At 43.8% G+C, this 21,243-nt stretch overlaps 1 protein-coding gene across 2 annotated transcripts in view; it reads right to left on the reverse strand.

Moving 5' to 3' along the window:
• Positions 1-1,795: 1,795 nt before the first annotated feature.
• Positions 1,796-21,243, reverse strand: part of MRPL39 (mitochondrial ribosomal protein L39) — a 101,841-nt gene continuing 82,393 nt past the window's right edge. For both annotated transcript variants that reach the window (XM_073584508.1, XM_073584507.1), the window contains exons 9-10: positions 16,901-16,948; positions 1,796-1,913 (exon numbers count right to left, since the gene is read on the reverse strand). In XM_073584508.1, coding sequence (XP_073440609.1) covers positions 1,866-1,913; positions 16,901-16,948 — 96 coding nt within the window. In that variant the 3' untranslated portion in view covers positions 1,796-1,865. The remainder of the gene's footprint in view (positions 1,914-16,900; positions 16,949-21,243) is intronic.

Raw genomic sequence — 21,243 nt, forward strand, 5'->3', positions numbered from 1 at the left:
ACCGCCGGAGTCCACGTCAAAGGGAGGGAGATTAGAAGGGCTCACTGACCCAGATCAGGAGGCGGGCTCACTGACCCAGATCAGGAGGCGGGCTCACTGACCCAGATCAGGAGGCGGGCTCACTGACCCAGATCAGGAGGCGGGCTCACTGACCCAGATCAGGAGGCGGGCTCACTGACCCAGATCAGGAGGCGGGCTCACTGACCCAGATCAGGAGGCGGGCTCACTGACCCAGATCAGGAGGCGGGCTCACTGACCCAGATCAGGAGGCGGGCTCACTGACCCAGATCAGGAGGCGGGCTCACTGACCCAGATCAGGAGGCGGGCTCACTGACCCAGATCAGGAGGCGGGCTCACTGACCCAGATCAGGAGGCGGGCTCACTGACCCAGATCAGGAGACGGGCTCACTGACCCAGATCAGGAGACGGGCTCACTGACCCAGATCAGGAGACGGGCTCACTGACCCAGATCAGGAGACGGGCTCACTGACCCAGATCAGGAGACGGGCTCACTGACCCAGATCAGGAGACGGGCTCACTGACCCAGATCAGGAGACGGGCTCACTGACCCAGATCAGGAGACGGGCTCACTGACCCAGATCAGGAGACGGGCTCACTGACCCAGATCAGGAGACGGGCTCACTGACCCAGATCAGGAGACGGGCTCACTGACCCAGATCAGGAGACGGGCTCACTGACCCAGATCAGGAGACGGGCTCACTGACCCAGATCAGGAGACGGGCTCACTGACCCAGATCAGGAGACGGGCTCACTGACCCAGATCAGGAGACGGGCTCACTGACCCAGATCAGGAGACGGGCTCACTGACCCAGATCAGGAGACGGGCTCACTGACCCAGATCAGGAGACAGGCTCACTGACCCAGATCAGGAGACGGGCTCACTGACCCAGATCAGGAGACGGGCTCACTGACCCAGATCAGGAGACGGGCTCACTGACCCAGATCAGGAGACGGGCTCACTGACCCAGATCAGGAGACGGGCTCACTGACCCAGATCAGGAGACGGGCTCACTGACCCAGATCAGGAGACGGGCTCACTGACCCAGATTAGGAGACAGGCTCACTGACCCAGATTTACACAAATTTGTGAACAATATTTGAGAGAAAAAGTCTTAACTTTGAGTTCAGCTCATGAAAATGGGAGCAGAGACAGAAGTGTTGTGTTTAGATTTTTGTTCAGTGTATTTCTGGATCTGCGCCTCCCCCAAAAAATGGAAATAAAGTAATCTCAAAGTATTTGCACCATGATACTACACAAGAAACTTGGTGTTTGCACCGCTAAAAGCAAACCATCTCACAATGAGAAAATAAAAAGTTACACGTCTGAGAATATGATCAATAGAGGATTTGGTTTTTTTTTCCCATTCCACTAAAGAATTTTTAAAGTGTTCAAATAAGTTAAATGGTGACGCAAAATAACTCATCCTGCAAAAAAAAACAAAAAAACAAAAACAACAAAGCCTTGTACAGCTATGGCAACACAGAAAAATAAATCAATAAAAAGTTATTGCTTTTGGGAGATGGGGAATAAAAATGAAACAAAAAAACAACCACCACCCAGTAATGATAAGGGGTTAAACTTTATGGAGTAGGCTCCCCCTAGTGGAAGCTGTGTGGTAATGCTGTGATTGTGTGTTAGGAAGCCCTTCAATGCTGGATCCCCCAACCCAAGAGAGGCCCACAGCAGGTGCACAATGTGGGTCTCCCACCGCCCATGACTGACAATGTAACACATAACCACAAAGAATCAGCAACATGTCCATCACAATAAATCTAAGTCTTAAAGGGAAGTGATTTATTTGGAGCTAAAAAAAAAAAAAAAAAAAAGCATAATAATATCTGAATTATACAGCAGCGTCCGTCTCCGGCTCTCGGTTCTTCCTCTCTGTGACCTGTGGGAAAGGAAATATAATCGTAAACATTAGCAAGTAAAACGATAAAGTTGTCATTACATATTCACACCATGAACTATATGACGGCGCTTCCTGCCAAGGACAGTGTATGGGAGCGGAGGGGACACGAGGGACTGATCTTCAGTTAAATGTAACACAAAATTGGCACACATGGTAATGTGCTGAGCACCCCGTCCGCCAGTCCAATTAGCGAGCGGCGTGCTCCAGCCGCACTCCCAATATCTTCTCCTCAGTGGCAAATGACGAGCTCTTCAGCCCGGAGCAACACCAGCCTGAACACAGGATGTACGGGGCACCTAGAGGAAGGCCCAAAGGTTCCGTAGGGCTGTCGTCCGGGGGGTCAGTTACCCTCCTCACATGCCAGCAACTTATGTAGGGTAAATTACCAAAATAGGTTCATAACTTGTAACTACTGTGATTGCTGGACTTATGGCACCGCTGCACATATTATATGAAGAAAAGTATACTACAAGCCTTCACTAATGAATTCAAGTATTTCACATCTAACCCCATTGCCACCCCCCCATTGTATAATATCTGGCTCCATTGCCCCCATGGTGTATAACATCCAGCCCCATTGCCTCCATGGTGTATAACATCCAGCCCCATTGCCGCCATGGTGTATAGCATCTGGCACCATTGCTCCCACAGTGTATAACTGCTGACCCCCTGCCCCTGGTCTATAACATCTGCCCCCATCGCCCCAGGTGTATAACATCCGGCCCCATTGCCCCCATGGTGTATATCATACGGCCCCTTGTTTCCTGGTGTATAACATCTGGTCCCTCGTCTCCTGTTGTATGACATCTCGTGACTCGTCTCCTGATGTATAACATCCACTGCCATCCCCATTTCTCATCAAGGGGAGAAAGCACAGCTTGAGAAAGCATAACAGCAGCGAAACGCGCGACGGGGTGCTTTTTTGGGTGTGCCCAACTACCGGGTTAGATTACCCCCTTCTCATTCATTAGGTCTATGATAGCCACATTTGCTAATATGGTTTTATATGGGACGTATCTTTTTATGTTAACCTTGCTGACATGGATGCCATAGTGCTTATAAGGACTGGAGTCCACTTGGAGTGATGGTTGTCGGCTTGGTTATACTTAATTGATCCTTCTGGGGGTCCTTTTACCCATAATATATGTTACATGGGAGTTGGAATTTGTGCATATTGTACTGAGTGCTACCTTTCAGGTGTCTTTTACAGCTCATCGTATTTTTATTCTTGTTTGCTATAGACTTTTGGATTGTGGCAATAAAGATTTTTTGTATTTTTATAAAAAACACTCCTATATTTCTCCTGTTTGTGAATATTGGATATGGAGTGTATATTAGTAGCTAGGTGATTTTCACAATATATTTGGGTATTTTTGCACTGATTATTGTGTACTTCTGTAAAGCTTCCAAACTACTTGCTAATCACAACCATAATGGTGCATGAGTGGGACAGAGGCCAAAAGAGCGTCCTTCAGACCTCTGTCTGGTCATTATACATCAGTATATTAGTGAACAGAATACTCTATTCTATCTTGAAGTTCCATTAAAAAAAAAAAAATAAAAATAACACCCAGACTGTGTTTTGGGGGCGTCCGGGTGATGAATGTCCCAGCACTGCATCAGTTCCGCATATACTGAAGTTTAGGAGCTCTTGGTGATCGACATCGGCCTCAGCACCAGAGGAGCCATAGGCATGTTTGGAGGACCGGTGGGGTAAGGAGGTGAGTAAAATGCAATTTTATTTTTTATTTTTTTTTTTTTTTTACATTTTAACCCCTTTCCTGCCCTCAAAAGACTCCAGCAAATTTGGGAGATGGCAAGATACGAAATATAGGTTAAACTAAAGTCAAAGACACAAATGTAGATAGTGTCACATAGATATCAAATGACAGTGACAAACACTAAGGGCAGTCACAACGGTGGTCCTAGGGGTTGTCACCCGCCTTCCTACAAACACCGTGGGGATAATACAACTACAGACTACAGTAGCAGTTTTCCTTGTAGTTCTGACCCATGTACCAGGAGGGTCAGGATTAACAGAGCCTTAAATTGGATGTACAGGATTAGAACAGCATGACAACTTTCTTAAAACAGCGCCACACTTGTCCACTGGTCATGTCTGGTCTTGCAGCTGAACCCCATTCACCTCAATAGGGCTGAAGTGCAATACCAAACACAACTATAAGGAGAAGTGTGGCGAAGTGTATGGGAAAAAAAAAAATTTCTAATGGTAGAGTGTTTGATATTGGATTACACGAAATTGTAGGAGGAAAGAATGAGCGGAATCGTGTATGTTTTAGAGTTAGTGTGAGCGATCCCGACAACGATATGGATCACTGGTGCATCGCTAAGTGGTCGCTAGTGAGCTGCCACACAGGCAGATCTCACCAGCGACATAGCAGCGGTCGGGGGTCGCTACTTACCTGTCAGACGTGGCGATCCTGACATCCTCCCGCCCGCGTCCATGCGTCGCTCGTCGGCGCCACAGGAAGCTGACGACGAGAAATGGTCGAGGACCTTCTCATTCGATCAGCGATGAGCAGCGGGGGAGCTGGTCGGAGGTAAGTATCACATGTAGCGATATCGCTAGCAATATCGCTGCTACGTCACAAAATCGGTGACGTTACAGCGATATTGCTAGCGATATCGCTATGTGTAACGGGCGCTAGAGTTCCTCTTTACCCTCATGGTCTGGATCATTCACACCAATACAATTCAGACAGAAAGAGGACCAAAACTATAACACGCCTATTGGAAGCATCGGCCCAGAACCTCTCACCCTGAAACACAGTGTCTGAAAATTGAGATTCTGGTTTGGCTTTTATCCTAAGTGACGTTACAAGGCTCATTAAAGGGTCGATATGGACTTTTAGCATCATTTCTTCCAATAGGTGGTGCTAGACTTCTAGTCCTCTTCCTCTCTTTAGAGACTATTTGCATATTTAAATTTCCAGAGGAGCATGCACGGCTTATAAGTCTCCTCACTCAGACATGCTAGGCTTGGAACTAAAAGGCTAAACGTTACCCCTTAGACAATAAGTAACAGAAATTTCAACAACTCACTCACCCGTCCAAAAGAGAAGTTCTCTGCTTGTACTTTACAACTTAAAAATCCACTGTAACCCAACATCAAGGGATTAACACTTAATATTCTTATTTATCAACTGGTTAAAAACCCATAGCAGAAACATCAGACGATTGTGTATAGCTTACATGATTAGAGCATCATCCAAACTCTCACCTATAGCGGGTGTTCAAGTATAGGAAGCTGAAAATCCGTATAATAGGACAATGGCTGAACCAAAAGACACAGCCCCGGCATCAATAAAACAATTATGCTTTAAAAATAATGCACAGTAAAAAAAAAAAAAATGGACTTTATATTTTGCCCCTGAGGAAGCAACTTGCTATGTGGCGATACGCATGGGGCCATTTTCAATGCTCTGCCGCCCTTTTTTAGGGTCTCCCTGTGTACTTCCAATTCTGGCGCTACCAATGCATTAAAAACATCTGGAGACTCCGATTCCTCAGACATAAGCGTCATTTTTTAATTGCTTTTAACAAATCAATACATTTATTGCTGATTTTAGGAGCTCCCCACTTTGCACTCACATTTCCATTCCTTTTTTCTTGTTTAATGCGCTTTTAAAAGTTTGTAATTAATTGATTTAATTTGCTTTGCGGTGCCCACTTTCTTCTAATGTTTTGCCGCCACCACCCTGGCAATCACCCCTTGATAAAGTAGGGCGAAACGCCCGTTGGAGTGTAGAGACTTACGGTCTGACCATCATCTATAGCAAGGATTACAATAATGAGGCACAACTCCTACTTGCATTTGCCATCACTATGGCTCCTACCTATACTCCATGCTTTGGTAGCCTCGACGTACTAATACGGTTACACTGCATCACTCATTATGTATACATAGGTTTGCCAATTTTGTGTTCTATTTTGGGAGGCACCTTGTGTTCTGAATTATCCAGACATTAATATGTAAATTTGATAAAATTTACCTTTAAGGAATTCTTTTGTCCTCACTGCTTTCTGCCATGGGTGAGGTTTCTTATTCTTCCCTGGGCATTTGGTTGTGTAACACCGGGAATCGCAGCATTATAAGGAGCGTTTCAGCACACCCATGTGAGCATATTTATGGAATTTTGCACACAGTATCAATTACAAAGAAGGTCTAGCAATAGAAAATAAAATCACTGATCATAAATCCATCCAAGGTAAATAATGTAGAAATGGTGAATCACAATGCCGGGTGACCAGGGATATGAAGCGCGTGGTGCAGGCTGGAGCGCTCTGTACTCGGTGCATATACAGCTGATGACAGGTCGCATTCGACTCAATCAATTCTTGTTTACAGACACAGTGAAATTCAGACTCCTTGTCAATACGATTTCTGCCTCCAGCTATTGTTCCTGCACTCTCCAGTCTGAAGAGCAACTTCAACAAACCTGAGAAAACCTCAGAGCGGATCATTGAGATGACTGGAAGAATGCGGAGGCTGGAAATCCTCATTGTCCTCCATCGATATAGGTCGTGCACAGATTATACAGAGTCCGTATCATTATAACACTGCTGCACGGATGTGAACAGATATTTAGCTGGTGAATGCTTATCCAGGTCAGAGCAATCCAGTATAAGAAGCACCACTCAATACCAGGCCATGCTTTGCAGCTACCAGTATAGGGGATTTCATGGGTTGTTAAGATTGACCATTTCACGTCTTCTCTGCACTAGATTTCATACAAGAGGCCAATCAACACCGCACAATAATTCCATCCTAGGGTGCACATACTACATGGTGTGTACATACTATACGTGCATTCAGTGCAGCTGCAACGGCCACCAAGACCAAAGGGGAACTCACTGCTACCAAAAAAAAAAAAAAAAAAAGCGCTACCTAGTGTTTATATGGCATAAAAATAGAATTAGTCTTACCGGTACTTCGGTTTCTGGGAACCTTCCACAACAGCAGCATCGGAGCATGACTCCCCGCCCCAAAAGAGGTTAAATACCCCTCCCCTTCCTACACCCCTCAGTGTTTTCTGGACACACTAGCATGTATAGTTACCACCAAGGTGCAGGAAACATCCAATAAGAGCATCAGATAGGGAGGGAAATTAGTGCTGTCGAGGAAGGTTCCCAGAAACCGAATTACCAATAAGACCAATTCAATTTTCTATAGTCACCTTCTACGATGGCAGCATCAGAGTAATACCAACAACTAATTTCTTAGGGAGGGACAACAGCCTGCAGAACTCGTCTGCCAAATGTTAAATCCCTATTAAAAATCAGTCTGTAGTGCCTTTTGAACGTATGGACAGACGACCAGGTGGCGGCTCTGCATATCTGCTCAGAAAATGAGTTCCATCTCTCTCTGCCCATGATGTTGCTACTGAATGAGTAGAATGAGCCTGCAGTGATGCAGGAGGAGAAAGATTCTGCGACGAATATGCCAGACAGATAGCTTGCTTGATCCAATTAACAATCGTAGTTTTAGCCGCCTTCTTACCCTTATTCCGTCCCAAGAACTGAATAAATAGATTTTGATCAATCCTCCAATTTCCCGTTTGCTGAAGGTAATAGAGAACCCCCTGCAAACATCAAGGGTGTGAAAGACTTCTTCCTTCGGATTGGAAGGATTTGGGAAGAATGAGGGTAGCACAATATTCTGACCTCAATAGAAGTCCGAGACTACCTTAGGCATAAAGGAGGGATCTAGTCGAAGGACAATGCTATCCGTAGTGACCGATAAGTAGGGATCCTTTACTGATAGGGCCTGCAACTCTCCTACACATCTAGCGGTAGTAATTGCTACTAGAAAAATGTTTTAAAGGGTCAGGTTCTTTAAATTCGTGGATGATAGGGGTTCAAATGGATCTTGCGTTAAACTATTAAGGACCAGATTCAAATCCCAGGGGGGAACTTGGCTACAAAGTCTAGGGCGAATCCTAGCTGCAGAGATCATAAAGCGTTTAACCCAGCGATGGCCAGCTAAGTCCTAGACAAAAAAGGAACTAAGAGCTGACCCCTGCACATTCAGTGTACTAGGTGTAAGCCCTAGATCCAACCCCTTTTGAAGAAAATCCAGAATTTGCGGAATGTTAGGATGGAAAAGATCAGAAGAATTCGGGAAACACCAGGATGAAATGTTTTTCCAAACCTTGCCATAGATGGCGTTGGTCACCAGCTTCCTACTCTTTAGGAGAGTTTGTATTACCCTTTAGCTTTTAGTATTTTGGTTTCAGTAGCCAGGCAGCAAGGTTCAATCTCCGCAGGTCCAGGTGTAGCAGTGGGCCCTGGTGAAAGAGGTTGAACTTCTGGGGTAGAAGTAGTGGGCCCTCCTGAGCCATGTCTATCAAAGCGCCGTACCAACTTCTTCCCGGCCACATAGGAGCGATTAAAATCGTGGTGACCTGGTCTGACCGAATTTCCTGCAGTGTCCTTGCTAGAATCAGGATTGGCGGGAAGGCGTAGGCCAGGTTGAACCTCCAAGGATGAGAAAAGGCGTCTACTCCCGGTGCTCTGTTCATGGGACTGAGGGAAAAGAACGTCTTCACCTTCGCGTTCTGGCCATTGGCAAACAGGTCTATATCAGGACCCCCCCCCACCTTGATACCAGGAACAAAAAGATCACTTGGTCCAGGCACCATTCTCTTGGATGGACGTCTTCCCTGCTGAGGAAGTCCGCTTGGATGTTGTCAGATCCCTTTAGATGTACTGCGGCGATAGACAAAAGATGTCTTTCTGCCGAGGAAAAAATTCTTGCAGCGACTTACTTAAACTGGCGTAATTTGTGCCTCCCTGCTGTCGGAGGTAGGCCACTGTGGTCATATTGTCAGAATAGACACGTACGTGATGACCTTCGATGAGTGGATGCGGCTTTCAAAGCCTACTTTACTGCCTTCAGTTCTCTCAGATTTGAGGAGCTGGATCTGATGTCTGGGGTCCACAACCCCTGGAAAGTGAGTTCTCTCCACCACGGCACCCCAGTCTCTCTGACGGGCGTCCGAAGGGAGTATCTTCAGGGAAATTTAGTCCCAGCTGACTCCCCTCTGAATGTTTCAGTAATCTAGCCACCATGAAAGAGAAGCCTTCACAAGACCGGAAAGGAAAACTCTCTTGGTCAGCACCTTTTGATGCTTTCTTGAAGACAACTGAACATGGGACTGAAAGACTCGTGTATGGGCTTGAGGCCAGGAGACTGCCTGGATGCATGACGTCAGCGATCCCAGGATTGACATTGAGTCCCTCAGGGTAGGAGCCCTCCGATTTCTGAACCAGGAGATCCTCTGAACCAGATCGAGCCGACGATCCCTAGGCAAGAACGATGTTCTCTTCCCAGAATCCAACAGAATTCACAGGAATTTCTTCCTTGAGGAAGGGTGAAGATCCGACTTCTCCAAATTTGGGATCCAGACCAAGGATTCCAAGATTTCCAGGGTTCTTGCCACATCTGGATTTAGGCAATGAATAGATGGAACGATAATGAGAAAATCGTCTAGGTGTTGGATGATGTAAACCCCCTGACGTCGGATGAAGATTACCACTTCTGCCATAATCTTGGTAAATACCCACGGTGCTGATGAAATGTCGAACGGTAGGACACTGAACTGGTAATGGCTGACCTGGTGACCATGGGAAACAGCAAATCTGAGTAACTACCTGTGGTCTGGATGGACTGGCACTTGATAATAGGCATCCTTTAGATCTATTGTGGCCATTACCCAATTCTGTCAAAAGAGCGGGATTGCCGATTTGATCGACTCCATCTTGAATCATCTGTATCCGATTACTCGGTTCAGGGGCTTCAGATTTATGATAACCCTGTGTTTCCCTGAGGGTTTCTTTACCAGGAACAGGCGAGAATAGTGGCCTCTGCCTACCTCCTGTTGTGGTACTTAAGAGGTCACCTCCAATTGAAGTAGACCTTGGAGATGTAATAGCAAGGACTCCTGAAGGCATGGAGACTGCATTGAGGTAATTCTCAGGCATTGAGGGGGAAGACTCTCGAATTCTAGTTTCAATCCATCCTGTATGGTACGGAGAACCCATAGGTTTGTGGAGATGGATTGCCACTAAGTGAAACCTAGTCGACCCCTGACCAGAGGGCAGTCATTGTTTGTCAAAGAACTACAGGTGGTGGGGGACAAGGATGTTTTTGCCCTTACCACCCTTTGGATAACTCCAACAGCCTGTCTTGCCTTTCCCTCTGAATTCCCTCTGGGAAGACTGATCACAGGGGGGGGCGAAAAAAATGTTTCCTAGGGTTTTTATGCTCAGGAAGTGATGTCTTTTTATCCGTAGCTTTATCTAGCATTTCATCGAGAGCCAGACTAAAAACATAATGCCCCTGAAAGAGAATGGTGCAGTTTAGTCATAGAGGTAAAGTCACCACTCCATAATTTTAGCCACAGTGCTCTTCTAGCTGAATTGGAGAGAACTGCGGATCTTGCCGCTACCCAGACAGACTCCGCGGAAGCATCAGCAAGAAAACCTGTTGCTCTCTGAAGGAAGGGGAGAGAGTCAAGCATCTCTTCCCTAGAAGCCCCCTGGCGACACATGTTGAGGCCACGTTTGTTTTAAGCAGATTGGTGGAGGTGTTCCAGGACTTTATCGATTTTACGATCCATGGGATCTTTGAGCTGGGACGAGTCTTCGAAAGGAAGAGCAGCCTTTTAGGCCACCCTGGACACCTGTACATCCACTTTGTGGATATCTCATAGAGAGCAATCTCCATCTAGGGGGAAGCGATATTTTAACTCTGACGAAATGCCAAGGTCCCATTCATGAAGGATAAGGTTTTGCATATTGTCATGTATGGGAAACTCTGTTTCTTTGGTTTCAGCCCCCCAAACATCTCATCCTGCACAGAGTATCTAATTTCCTCCTCCTCAGCCTCCTCAACCCCCATGATGCTTCTCACCATACTTATCAATTCTTCCATATCTTCAGAAGAGAAATAATATTTTTTATTATCGGACTTGGGGGTGGAAGTGGAACCCTCATTCTCCCAAACATCCTCCGAACCCGAGGTAAAGACTTTGACCGAGTCTGAATCAGATTCCACAGATGCCATGCTCCTTTTCTTAGGAGGAGGTTGTTTGCTATACTGGGCCCTGGGAAAGGGCTGACAAAGTTTATTTTTATATGAGGAGGGAAGCCTGGAAGCACATACACCACACCTGCGGTCTTTTTTTTTATATTTTTTTTTTAGGGGCAGGGACCGTGTCTCCCTAAAAGAGAGAAAGGTATACTAAATCACCAATGGACTGTAACCTGGACAACAAGGGACCTTCATCCAATACTCACTATAGGAAAGTGAACGCTGGGCTTTGCAGACGCAGGCAGGGAGGGTTTGTCTCCGTCCATTTGGTCAGTCTGTCACCAGTCACAGAGGGACACAGACAATAGGCCTTACCTGGTGGCATCCCCCGACCAGGATTTATGCAATCGAGGTCCCAGCGTGATTTCCTGTGCTCCTCCTCCCTTAGGTCCATGGGGGAACCCCGAAAGGAACGCCCCACCATCGCGGCAGCTCCGGAATAAGCAGACGCCATCCGGCAGCACATGGACCAGGAAGTAGACTGGAAGTTCGGGTCGAAGTCACTTCCGATGCACGCGAACTCCAGAATCAGCCAGCCTGGAGAGGATGCCGGGGAGCTGCAGGAGGACCCCAGCCGCACGTCACCGCCCCGCTTTACCCCCCCCCCCCAAGAAGGCGCAGGAGGGGAGGGAGAAAAGTCCAGAGTTGCATTGAACATGGAGACGGGAGCAGCCCCTGGACGATGAGAGCAGAGCCCCCGACCTCAGCTGCCCGACATAGAGGGTATGCTTTAAAGTGCTCCCGATCGCCGGCCACGGCAGCACCATCCAGGAACCTCTCCATTCCCAAAAAAGGACAGGAAAAACACTGGGGGTTGTATTAAGGGGAGGGGTATTTAACCTCTTGTGTTTCCTGTCCCCTATTAGTGCGGGGAGACAACCTCCGATGCTTCTGTCGTGGAAGGTGACTAGAGAAAGAGGTAAATAAATAAAGCAAAGGTTGCAATCAATTGCAACAAAGTAAATCAGTGTGTGATACACGAAATGTGATTGGATGTAATTAAAACCACAGCATGGTGAAGGGCACAATTTTTGGCTAAATTTTGTGCTAAGCATCTCATGTTTTTTCATTTCCAAAAGCCATTATGCTATTCACACCATGTATCACACACGGATTTGCTTTAGTGCAACCTTTGCTTTATTTACTATGTTAGTAGTTTTTGGTATGGACTAGTTCAGAATAGCTCTTTGTCCGGTCTGTTGTTCCATTCCTATACACTATTTTTTCTGACTTGGACACCCCCGCCCTTCACCATGCTGTGGTTTTAATTACATCCAAACAGGCTGCCATCAACTGGTGAACAAACAAAACTCTCATTCGTAGGGTGAAATTATCTTTTGTGCAAAAAAATCATTGTACTCGGCGGAGCATCGTCAAGTGCAAACAGTACTCGCGCTGCCGAAAACCATGGCAGCCTGCGCACACTGAGCAATCTATTACAAGACGATGACTCTAATGACAGCTTTACATACCTTTGGCATTCCCTTAATCAGCTTCATCAGGTCATCACAAGAAATGGCTTCCAGTAAACAAGTTTGCCTTTTCAAGTGTTCATTTGTGGAATCGTCAGCCTTCGGTGTGTTATGCAGAGGCCGTGCTGGTGCACAGCTCCATACAGTGCTGAGCCCTATCCCACAATTGTTCTAAGGCAGAATATAGCAAGAATCACTGAACTAATTAAAGATAAACAACGGTCCATGAGTACTTTAAGACATGAAGGTCAGTCATCTGGATAATAGCTAGAACCTTCAATTGCAGTCATGAAAATTTTCAATCGCTATGATGACCCTGAGCTCCTATGAGGAATGCTACAGGAAAGAGAGACCAAGAATTCCTTTTGCTGCATAAGTTCATCAAAGTCATGGCCTCAGAAAATGTAAATTGACAGAACCTCAGAAAACAGCTCTCAAACGATCAAGTAGTAGACACATATCAACCTCAGCTCCAGAGGAGACTGCAAAAAAAGTGGCCTTTATAGTTGTTTACCTACAAAGAACCACTACTGAGGACCGCAAACAAGAAGAGATTTGTTTTGGCCAAGCACTACAAGGATTGGGCATTAGATCAGGGGAAATCTGCACTGTGGTCTTTGGCGTGCTTGGAAAATACATTCGAGTCCCTGTGGCTGCATGTCTCTAAGCTAATCTACAGCCGCAAAACATGCATGGATGTCCTGTTTGTTAGGCAATCCCTGCATGTGTTGCGGCTGTTGAAAAAATGCGAGACATGCAGCTGTAGAGACTCGAACATATTTTTCGAGCACGCAGAAGACACTTGGGTAGCTGCCCGAGCATGGCCAGATAACACCTTATCCGAGCACGTTCCCTCATCACTATTCAGAACCTCTGAGGACTCCTTCAAGACTGTTGCAAATCCATTCCAAGTGACAACCTGAGGAACCTGCTTGAAAGAATGCTATCAGGTATTTCTTTACGCCTTGTTTCCATATACCTTCCTTTATGGTTTTGCTGCCTTCAGCCTGAGTTTTTATCTTTAAATAAAAAGGTTCGAAAGTGCGGATTTTCATTTATTTTTACAGCGACATGATATACATATTTTTTTAAATATATATATATATATATATATATAAAATTTTAGGATTAAGGGGAATTTGTCCTCCTCTCCCATCTTAGTGCTGAGCTTCCAGCACAGTCTTTTTATTCTTTGTTTATGAAATTTACAAGGTTTTGTTACAGGTAAATGATATCTATAATACACTCTCTAAGCTTTTTCCTGTGGGCTCAAGAAAAAAAAAAAAAAAGATGATAAAACTAAGCCAAACATTTCCTACGTTGGCAATCAATAGCATACACCACACACTATGTGTGCTCCGCTCTTGTAGTTATGCATTATGGAACAAAGACAAACTTCTTCTGCAAGAGATACACAAACTTGGCACCAAAAAAAAAAAAAAATTAATTTGGTTGTGACCATAATCTCCGCTGGCGGCAAAACTTAACTACTTTTATAAATTTCTCCGGCTATGTGAGCCACCCCAGATTAATAAAAAGTTACATCACAGTCCGCTCATGATACACTCATACACTGCATCTTTAAAGCAGAATGATCATTAAAAAATAGTGTAGTATAACCACCCGAAGGAACACGTTCTACGCGATCCTAGGGTCTACACATAGGAGTGTTCAGCATTTTCATGCATAATTGACAAAACCTGCCCCGTTGGGCCCGTTTCTTCTCCCATGGGAACATGTTGTACAGATCGTGTTATAAAGCAAAATCCGATGCATCAAAAAAAACAATGTGACTAAGCACAATCCTCATGCGTAAATATCAAAAATACAACCAGAAGAACGAATATAAAATAACTCATCATATATATTCAAAGACCCTAATTCATCACTGCCTTTACACCAATTTTCGGTCTAGTTTTGGTTATTTTGCATCATTTTTTTTTTTTGCACACAATTCATTACTCTACTTGCGCCTTTTTTTTAAGTCTATTTTATATGCACTCGCCTGTTTTTTTCTCTTTTTGTTTTCCACCTTGTGGCCAGAGCTTAGTGATTCCAGATGTTTTCGCCCGATTCATCAATGGTGTTTTTTAAAAATCCGTGGTGCAACTTCCCTCCAATCCCTCCCTGATGTTTTTTTTTTTCAGAATGTCAATAATTTGTCAAATTTTTTGCATCAGTTTGGGAAAACGGGAGACTTTTGGCCTCAGAAATGTCAATTCAAGACAGAATCGAAAGACCATTTTGGATTTTGCCCCAAATTCACAAACCGTGTAAATAATTTTGAAGAATTTGGTGCCAAAAACGTCGGCTAAAGACAAAAAAAAAAAACTAACAAAAGAAAGCAACTTGGAAAAAAAAAAAAAAAAAACTGCAAATGATGAATTGGTGTTAAAGGGTCTAAAATATGAAAAACAGATAAAGAAAAATAATCATCTCCCAAGATATTGGTGCCAGGTCTATAATATATAGGTGGGCAACCATTTTCCCGGAGCCCAAAGCATAGGAAAGCATGGAACTGTGGGGGCTCTGGCCTTTCACAAAAATGTCGGCAGATTCCCCGCAGCAGCACTGGAGACACCCGCAGTGGCGCTCCGCACATCGGAAAACACCCTCATCCCAGCTTGCGACAAAGCTCCACTCTTTCCTCCTCCAGCAGCGACCCTGCTCTACCGCGGCCGGTAAGGTATATCCGCATTATAAGCCGCACCCCCAATTCCCCCCCCCCCCAAATTTGGGGGAAAAAAGTGCGTCTTATAATCCGAAAAATACGGTATACATCCCATCATGGAGCAGGTGTCGGCTGTATTATACAGCCAGAATCTGCCTATACCAGCAGTGAGCGGAGCTAGTTCCCGTCACTGATGTTTAACCACTTAATTGCCCCTAACAGCACTTAAGTGGTGCAATCCTATGTTCATAGGGGACTTGGAGTTTTAAGTACAACAGTCTATAGTATAGTCTTAGGTCTACTAGGGGTACTAAAAATAAAGTAAAAAATAATAAAAAACAAATGGTTTTTAAAATTTCCCGCTTTTCCCATGTAAATTACATAAAAAAAAAATAAAATAAAAGATTACTAAGCATATCCAGTATCGCTGTACAGTACAAGTCCGATCTATCGAAATATAAAGTTAAAAGCAGTTGAAATAAACAAAACTGAAGTTCCAGAATTGCTGTATCTTTTGGTCTCTGCACCTCCTCCCCAAAACAATTACAGCTCAAAAACACCCAAAAACAAAAACTTGAAAAACATTCCCTTACAGTTACACACCGCTATTTCACCAGAAAACTTAGTGACTAGTCACGGAAAATGGTGACTAACCCAACTTTTTTTTTTTTTTTTTTTTTTTTTTAATTTTCACAAAGCTCAATTTTTTAAAAACCATAATAATAATAATAATAATAATAATAATAATAATAATAATAATAATAATAATAATAGCGCCGACATATTCCGCAGCACTTTACATTTCAGAGGGGATTTGTACAGACAATAGACATTACAGCATAACAATAATCACATCGATTATTACAAATACCAAGAGGAATGAGGACCCTGCTCGCAAGCTTACAGTCTATGAGGAAAGAGGGAGACACGAAAGGTGGGTGGTAACAGTTGCCCTGATTGTATGGACCAGCCATAATGTTAAGTGTGTAACAGTACAGACACAGAGGGCTAATGGATGCATAAAGCATGTGGGAACATGATGTGGGGAACCTGGTTATGGTAAAACTTTTGACTGTGCCACTTAGGGATAGATTAGGTTAATGTGTTGAGGCGATAGGCTAGCCTGAATAAATGCGTTTTCAGGGCACGCTTAAAATTGTGGGGATTGGGGACTAATCCTATTGACCTGGGAAGTTCATTCCAAAGAATTGGCGCAGCACGTGTTAAGTCTTAATAATAAAAGGAAATATATAAAAGTTTGGTATCGTTGTAATCGTACTGACCTGGAGACATGTATACTTACTCAATGAAAGCCGTAAAATCAAAATCAAAACCCCAAAAACAACGGTGAAATAGCTTTTTATCCATCATTTAAATGTTTCTAATATCGTAGAAAGCAGCATTTTGTGTAACAAGCACCTGGCGCCATTCCGCTCCTGTGATTTTTGGTAGCAGAAGAGATTTTATATGTTCCTTTACTACAAACTGTCGCATTTTACATTCCGGGGTAATAAACCTGAGGAACGATCCGCCCGCATCGCCTGTATCAAAACTGTAAAGAGCCGAGCCGCCATCCGGTAGGCCGCTTTATGGCTTTCTCTTTTCCCCCCTCTAATTTCTCTCTCCGATAGTTTATTTAATTAATCCTGGCACAACAAACATGTCACTGGTTCTGGTGACGATTTCATTGCCAGTTGCGTCATCTTACCGGTTTCTGGGCTCTCCATCGTAATTTTTTCCACACGGTGTGATGAGCCTGCGGCAAAAATGCGACAATTAGTCATGGTATTATCCAACTGAGCCACAAACATCAACGCAAAGCAGTAACCCTCCGCTTCATGTGAATTGGGGCTTATATGCTCCTTTACTGTACTATCGAGACTGATGGTTGGGGGTCCATGAACAGCCAAAGACTCATGTGCCGCCATAAAAAATATAAAAAACGGACTGGACATGTTGGATTTTAACATGCACAATCCTTTGTTCTCACGGGAGATTCAGTAGATTTTCCGGCCACTGAAAATAGATGAAAAAATGCAGCAGATATGAAAGAAATGCTAAAATAAATTACAGTCACTTCTCTCCCACCGGCGATCCTGCTTAGAAGGTCCAGCGGTTCTCCGGGACCTCGTGTACAAGCAGCAAGCAGATGACCACTGCAGCCCATCAGAAGAAGCAGTCAACACAGAGTGACTGCAGCCCATCAGAAGAAGCTGTCCTTACAGTAGGTTATCAGCATCTTTTGGATGATTATGTAGTTAGTCTCAAAAAATACAAATGTGTTAAACTAAGGGATTATTAGTCATTTTCACAAACTCCAATCACTGGTGTAACCCAGGTCTTACACTGCACTGCTGGAATATTGAGGTTCTGGTAGAATGTGGCTGAACGATTACTAATCCAAACCGCAGATTCCAAGATGTCTATAGTCAATGGCTCCCATCATACTACATAGGTCGGTGGGCACTGGTGTATGTCAGGTCTATAATATATAGGTGGGCACTGGTGTATGTCAGGTCTATAATATATAGGTGGCACTGGTGTATGTCAGGTCTATAATATATAGGTGGCACTGGTGTATGTCAGGTCTATAATATATAGGTGGCACTGGGTATGTCAGGTCTATAATATATAGGTGGCACTGGTATATGTCAGGTCTATAATATATAGGTGGCACTGGGTATGTCAGGTCTATAATATATAGGTGGCACTGGTGTATGTCAGGTCTATAATATATAGGTGGCACTGGTGTATGTCAGGTCTATAATATATAGGTGGCACTGGTATATGTCATGTCTATAACATAGGTGTCACTGGGTATGTCAGGCCTATAATATATAGGTGGGCACTGGTATATGTCAGGTCTATAATATATAGGTGGCACTGGTATATGTCAGGTCTATAATATATAGGTGGCACTGGTGTATGTCAGGTCTATAATATATAGGTGGGCACTGGTATATGTCAGGTCTATAATATATAGGTGGCACTGGTATATGTCAGGTCTATAATATATAGGTGGCACTGGGTATGTCAGGTCTATAATATATAGGTGGCACTGGTGTATGTCAGGTCTATAATATATAGGTGGCACTGGTATATGTCAGGTCTATAATATATAGGTGGCACTGGTATATGTCAGGCCTATAATATATAGGTGGCACTGGTATATGTCAGGTCTATAATATATAGGTGGCACTGGTGTATGTCAGGTCTATAATATATAGGTGGCACTGGTATATGTCAGGCCTATAATATATAGGTGGCACTGGTATATGTCAGGTCTATAATATATAGGTGGCACTGGTGTATGTCAGGTCTATAATATATAGGTGGCACTGGTGTATGTCAGGTCTATAATATATAGGTGGCACTGGTGTATGTCAGGTCTATAATATATAGGTGGGCACTGGTGTATGTCAGGTCTATAATATATAGGTGGCACTGGTGTATGTCAGGTCTATAATATATAGGTGGCACTGGTGTATGTCAGGCCTATAATATATAGGTGGCACTGGTATATGTCAGGTCTATAATATATAGGTGGCACTGGTATATGTCAGGTCTATAATATATAGGTGGCACTGGTGTATGTCAGGTCTATAATATATAGGTGGCACTGGTATATGTCAGGTCTATAATATATAGGTGGCACTGGTGTATGTCAGGTCTATAATATATAGGTGGCACTGGTGTATGTCAGGTCTATAATATATAGGTGGCACTGGTGTATGTCAGGTCTATAATATATAGGTGGGCACTGGTGTATGTCAGGTCTATAATATATAGGTGGGCACTGGTGTATGTCAGGTCTATAATATATAGGTGGCACTGGTGTATGTCAGGCCTATAATATATAGGTGGCACTGGTGTATGTCAGGCCTATAATATATAGGTGGCACTGGTATATGTCAGGTCTATAATATATAGGTGGCACTGGGTATGTCAGGTCTATAATATATAGGTGGCACTGGTGTATGTCAGGTCTATAATATATAGGTGGCACTGGTGTATGTCAGGTCTATAATATATAGGTGGCACTGGTGTATGTCAGGTCTATAATATATAGGTGGCACTGGGTATGTCAGGTCTATAATATATAGGTGGCACTGGGTATGTCAGGTCTATAATATATAGGTGGCACTGGGTATGTCAGGTCTATAATATATAGGTGGCACTGGTGTATGTCAGGTCTATAATATATAGGTGGCACTGGTGTATGTCAGGTCTATAATATATAGGTGGCACTGGTATATGTCAGGCCTATAATATATAGGTGGCACTGGTATATGTCAGGTCTATAATATATAGGTGGCACTGGTGTATGTCAGGTCTATAATATATAGGTGGCACTGGTGTATGTCAGGTCTATAATATATAGGTGGCACTGGTATATGTCAGGTCTATAATATATAGGTGGGCACTGGTGTATGTCAGGCCTATAATATATAGGTGGCACTGGTATATGTCAGGTCTATAATATATAGGTGGCACTGGTATATGTCAGGTCTATAATATATAGGTGGCACTGGTGTATGTCAGGTCTATAATATATAGGTGGCACTGGTGTATGTCAGGTCTATAATATATAGGTGGCACTGGTGTATGTCAGGCCTATAATATATAGGTGGCACTGGTATATGTCAGGTCTATAATATATAGGTGGCACTGGTATATGTCAGGTCTATAATATATAGGTGGCACTGGGTATGTCAGGTCTATAATATATAGGTGGCACTGGTGTATGTCAGGTCTATAATATATAGGTGGCACTGGTATATGTCAGGTCTATAATATATAGGTGGCACTGGTATATGTCAGGCCTATAATATATAGGTGGCACTGGTATATGTCAGGTCTATAATATATAGGTGGCACTGGTGTATGTCAGGTCTATAATATATAGGTGGCACTGGTATATGTCAGGCCTATAATATATAGGTGGCACTGGTATATGTCAGGTCTATAATATATAGGTGGCACTGGTGTATGTCAGGTCTATAATATATAGGTGGCACTGGTGTATGTCAGGTCTATAATATATAGGTGGCACTGGTGTATGTCAGGTCTATAATATATAGGTGGGCACTGGTGTATGTCAGGTCTATAATATATAGGTGGCACTGGTGTATGTCAGGTCTATAATATATAGGTGGCACTGGTGTATGTCAGGCCTATAATATATAGGTGGCACTGGTATATGTCAGGTCTATAATATATAGGTGGCACTGGTATATGTCAGGTCTATAATATATAGGTGGCACTGGTGTATGTCAGGTCTATAATATATAGGTGGCACTGGTATATGTCAGGTCTATAATATATAGGTGGCACTGGTGTATGTCAGGTCTATAATATATAGGTGGCACTGGTGTATGTCAGGTCTATAATATATAGGTGGCACTGGTGTATGTCAGGTCTATAATATATAGGTGGGCACTGGTGTATGTCAGGTCTATAATATATAGGTGGGCACTGGTGTATGTCAGGTCTATAATATATAGGTGGCACTGGTGTATGTCAGGCCTATAATATATAGGTGGCACTGGTGTATGTCAGGCCTATAATATATAGGTGGCACTGGTATATGTCAGGTCTATAATATATAGGTGGCACTGGGTATGTCAGGTCTATAATATATAGGTGGCACTGGTGTATGTCAGGTCTATAATATATAGGTGGCACTGGTGTATGTCAGGTCTATAATATATAGGTGGCACTGGTGTATGTCAGGTCTATAATATATAGGTGGCACTGGGTATGTCAGGTCTATAATATATAGGTGGCACTGGGTATGTCAGGTCTATAATATATAGGTGGCACTGGGTATGTCAGGTCTATAATATATAGGTGGCACTGGTGTATGTCAGGTCTATAATATATAGGTGGCACTGGTGTATGTCAGGTCTATAATATATAGGTGGCACTGGTATATGTCAGGCCTATAATATATAGGTGGCACTGGTATATGTCAGGTCTATAATATATAGGTGGCACTGGTGTATGTCAGGTCTATAATATATAGGTGGCACTGGTGTATGTCAGGTCTAT

This window comes from Dendrobates tinctorius, unplaced genomic scaffold (genome assembly GCF_039654945.1).
Source record: "Dendrobates tinctorius isolate UK_male_01 unplaced genomic scaffold, ASM3965494v1 ptg000084l, whole genome shotgun sequence".
Taxonomy (NCBI): domain Eukaryota; kingdom Metazoa; phylum Chordata; class Amphibia; order Anura; family Dendrobatidae; genus Dendrobates; species Dendrobates tinctorius.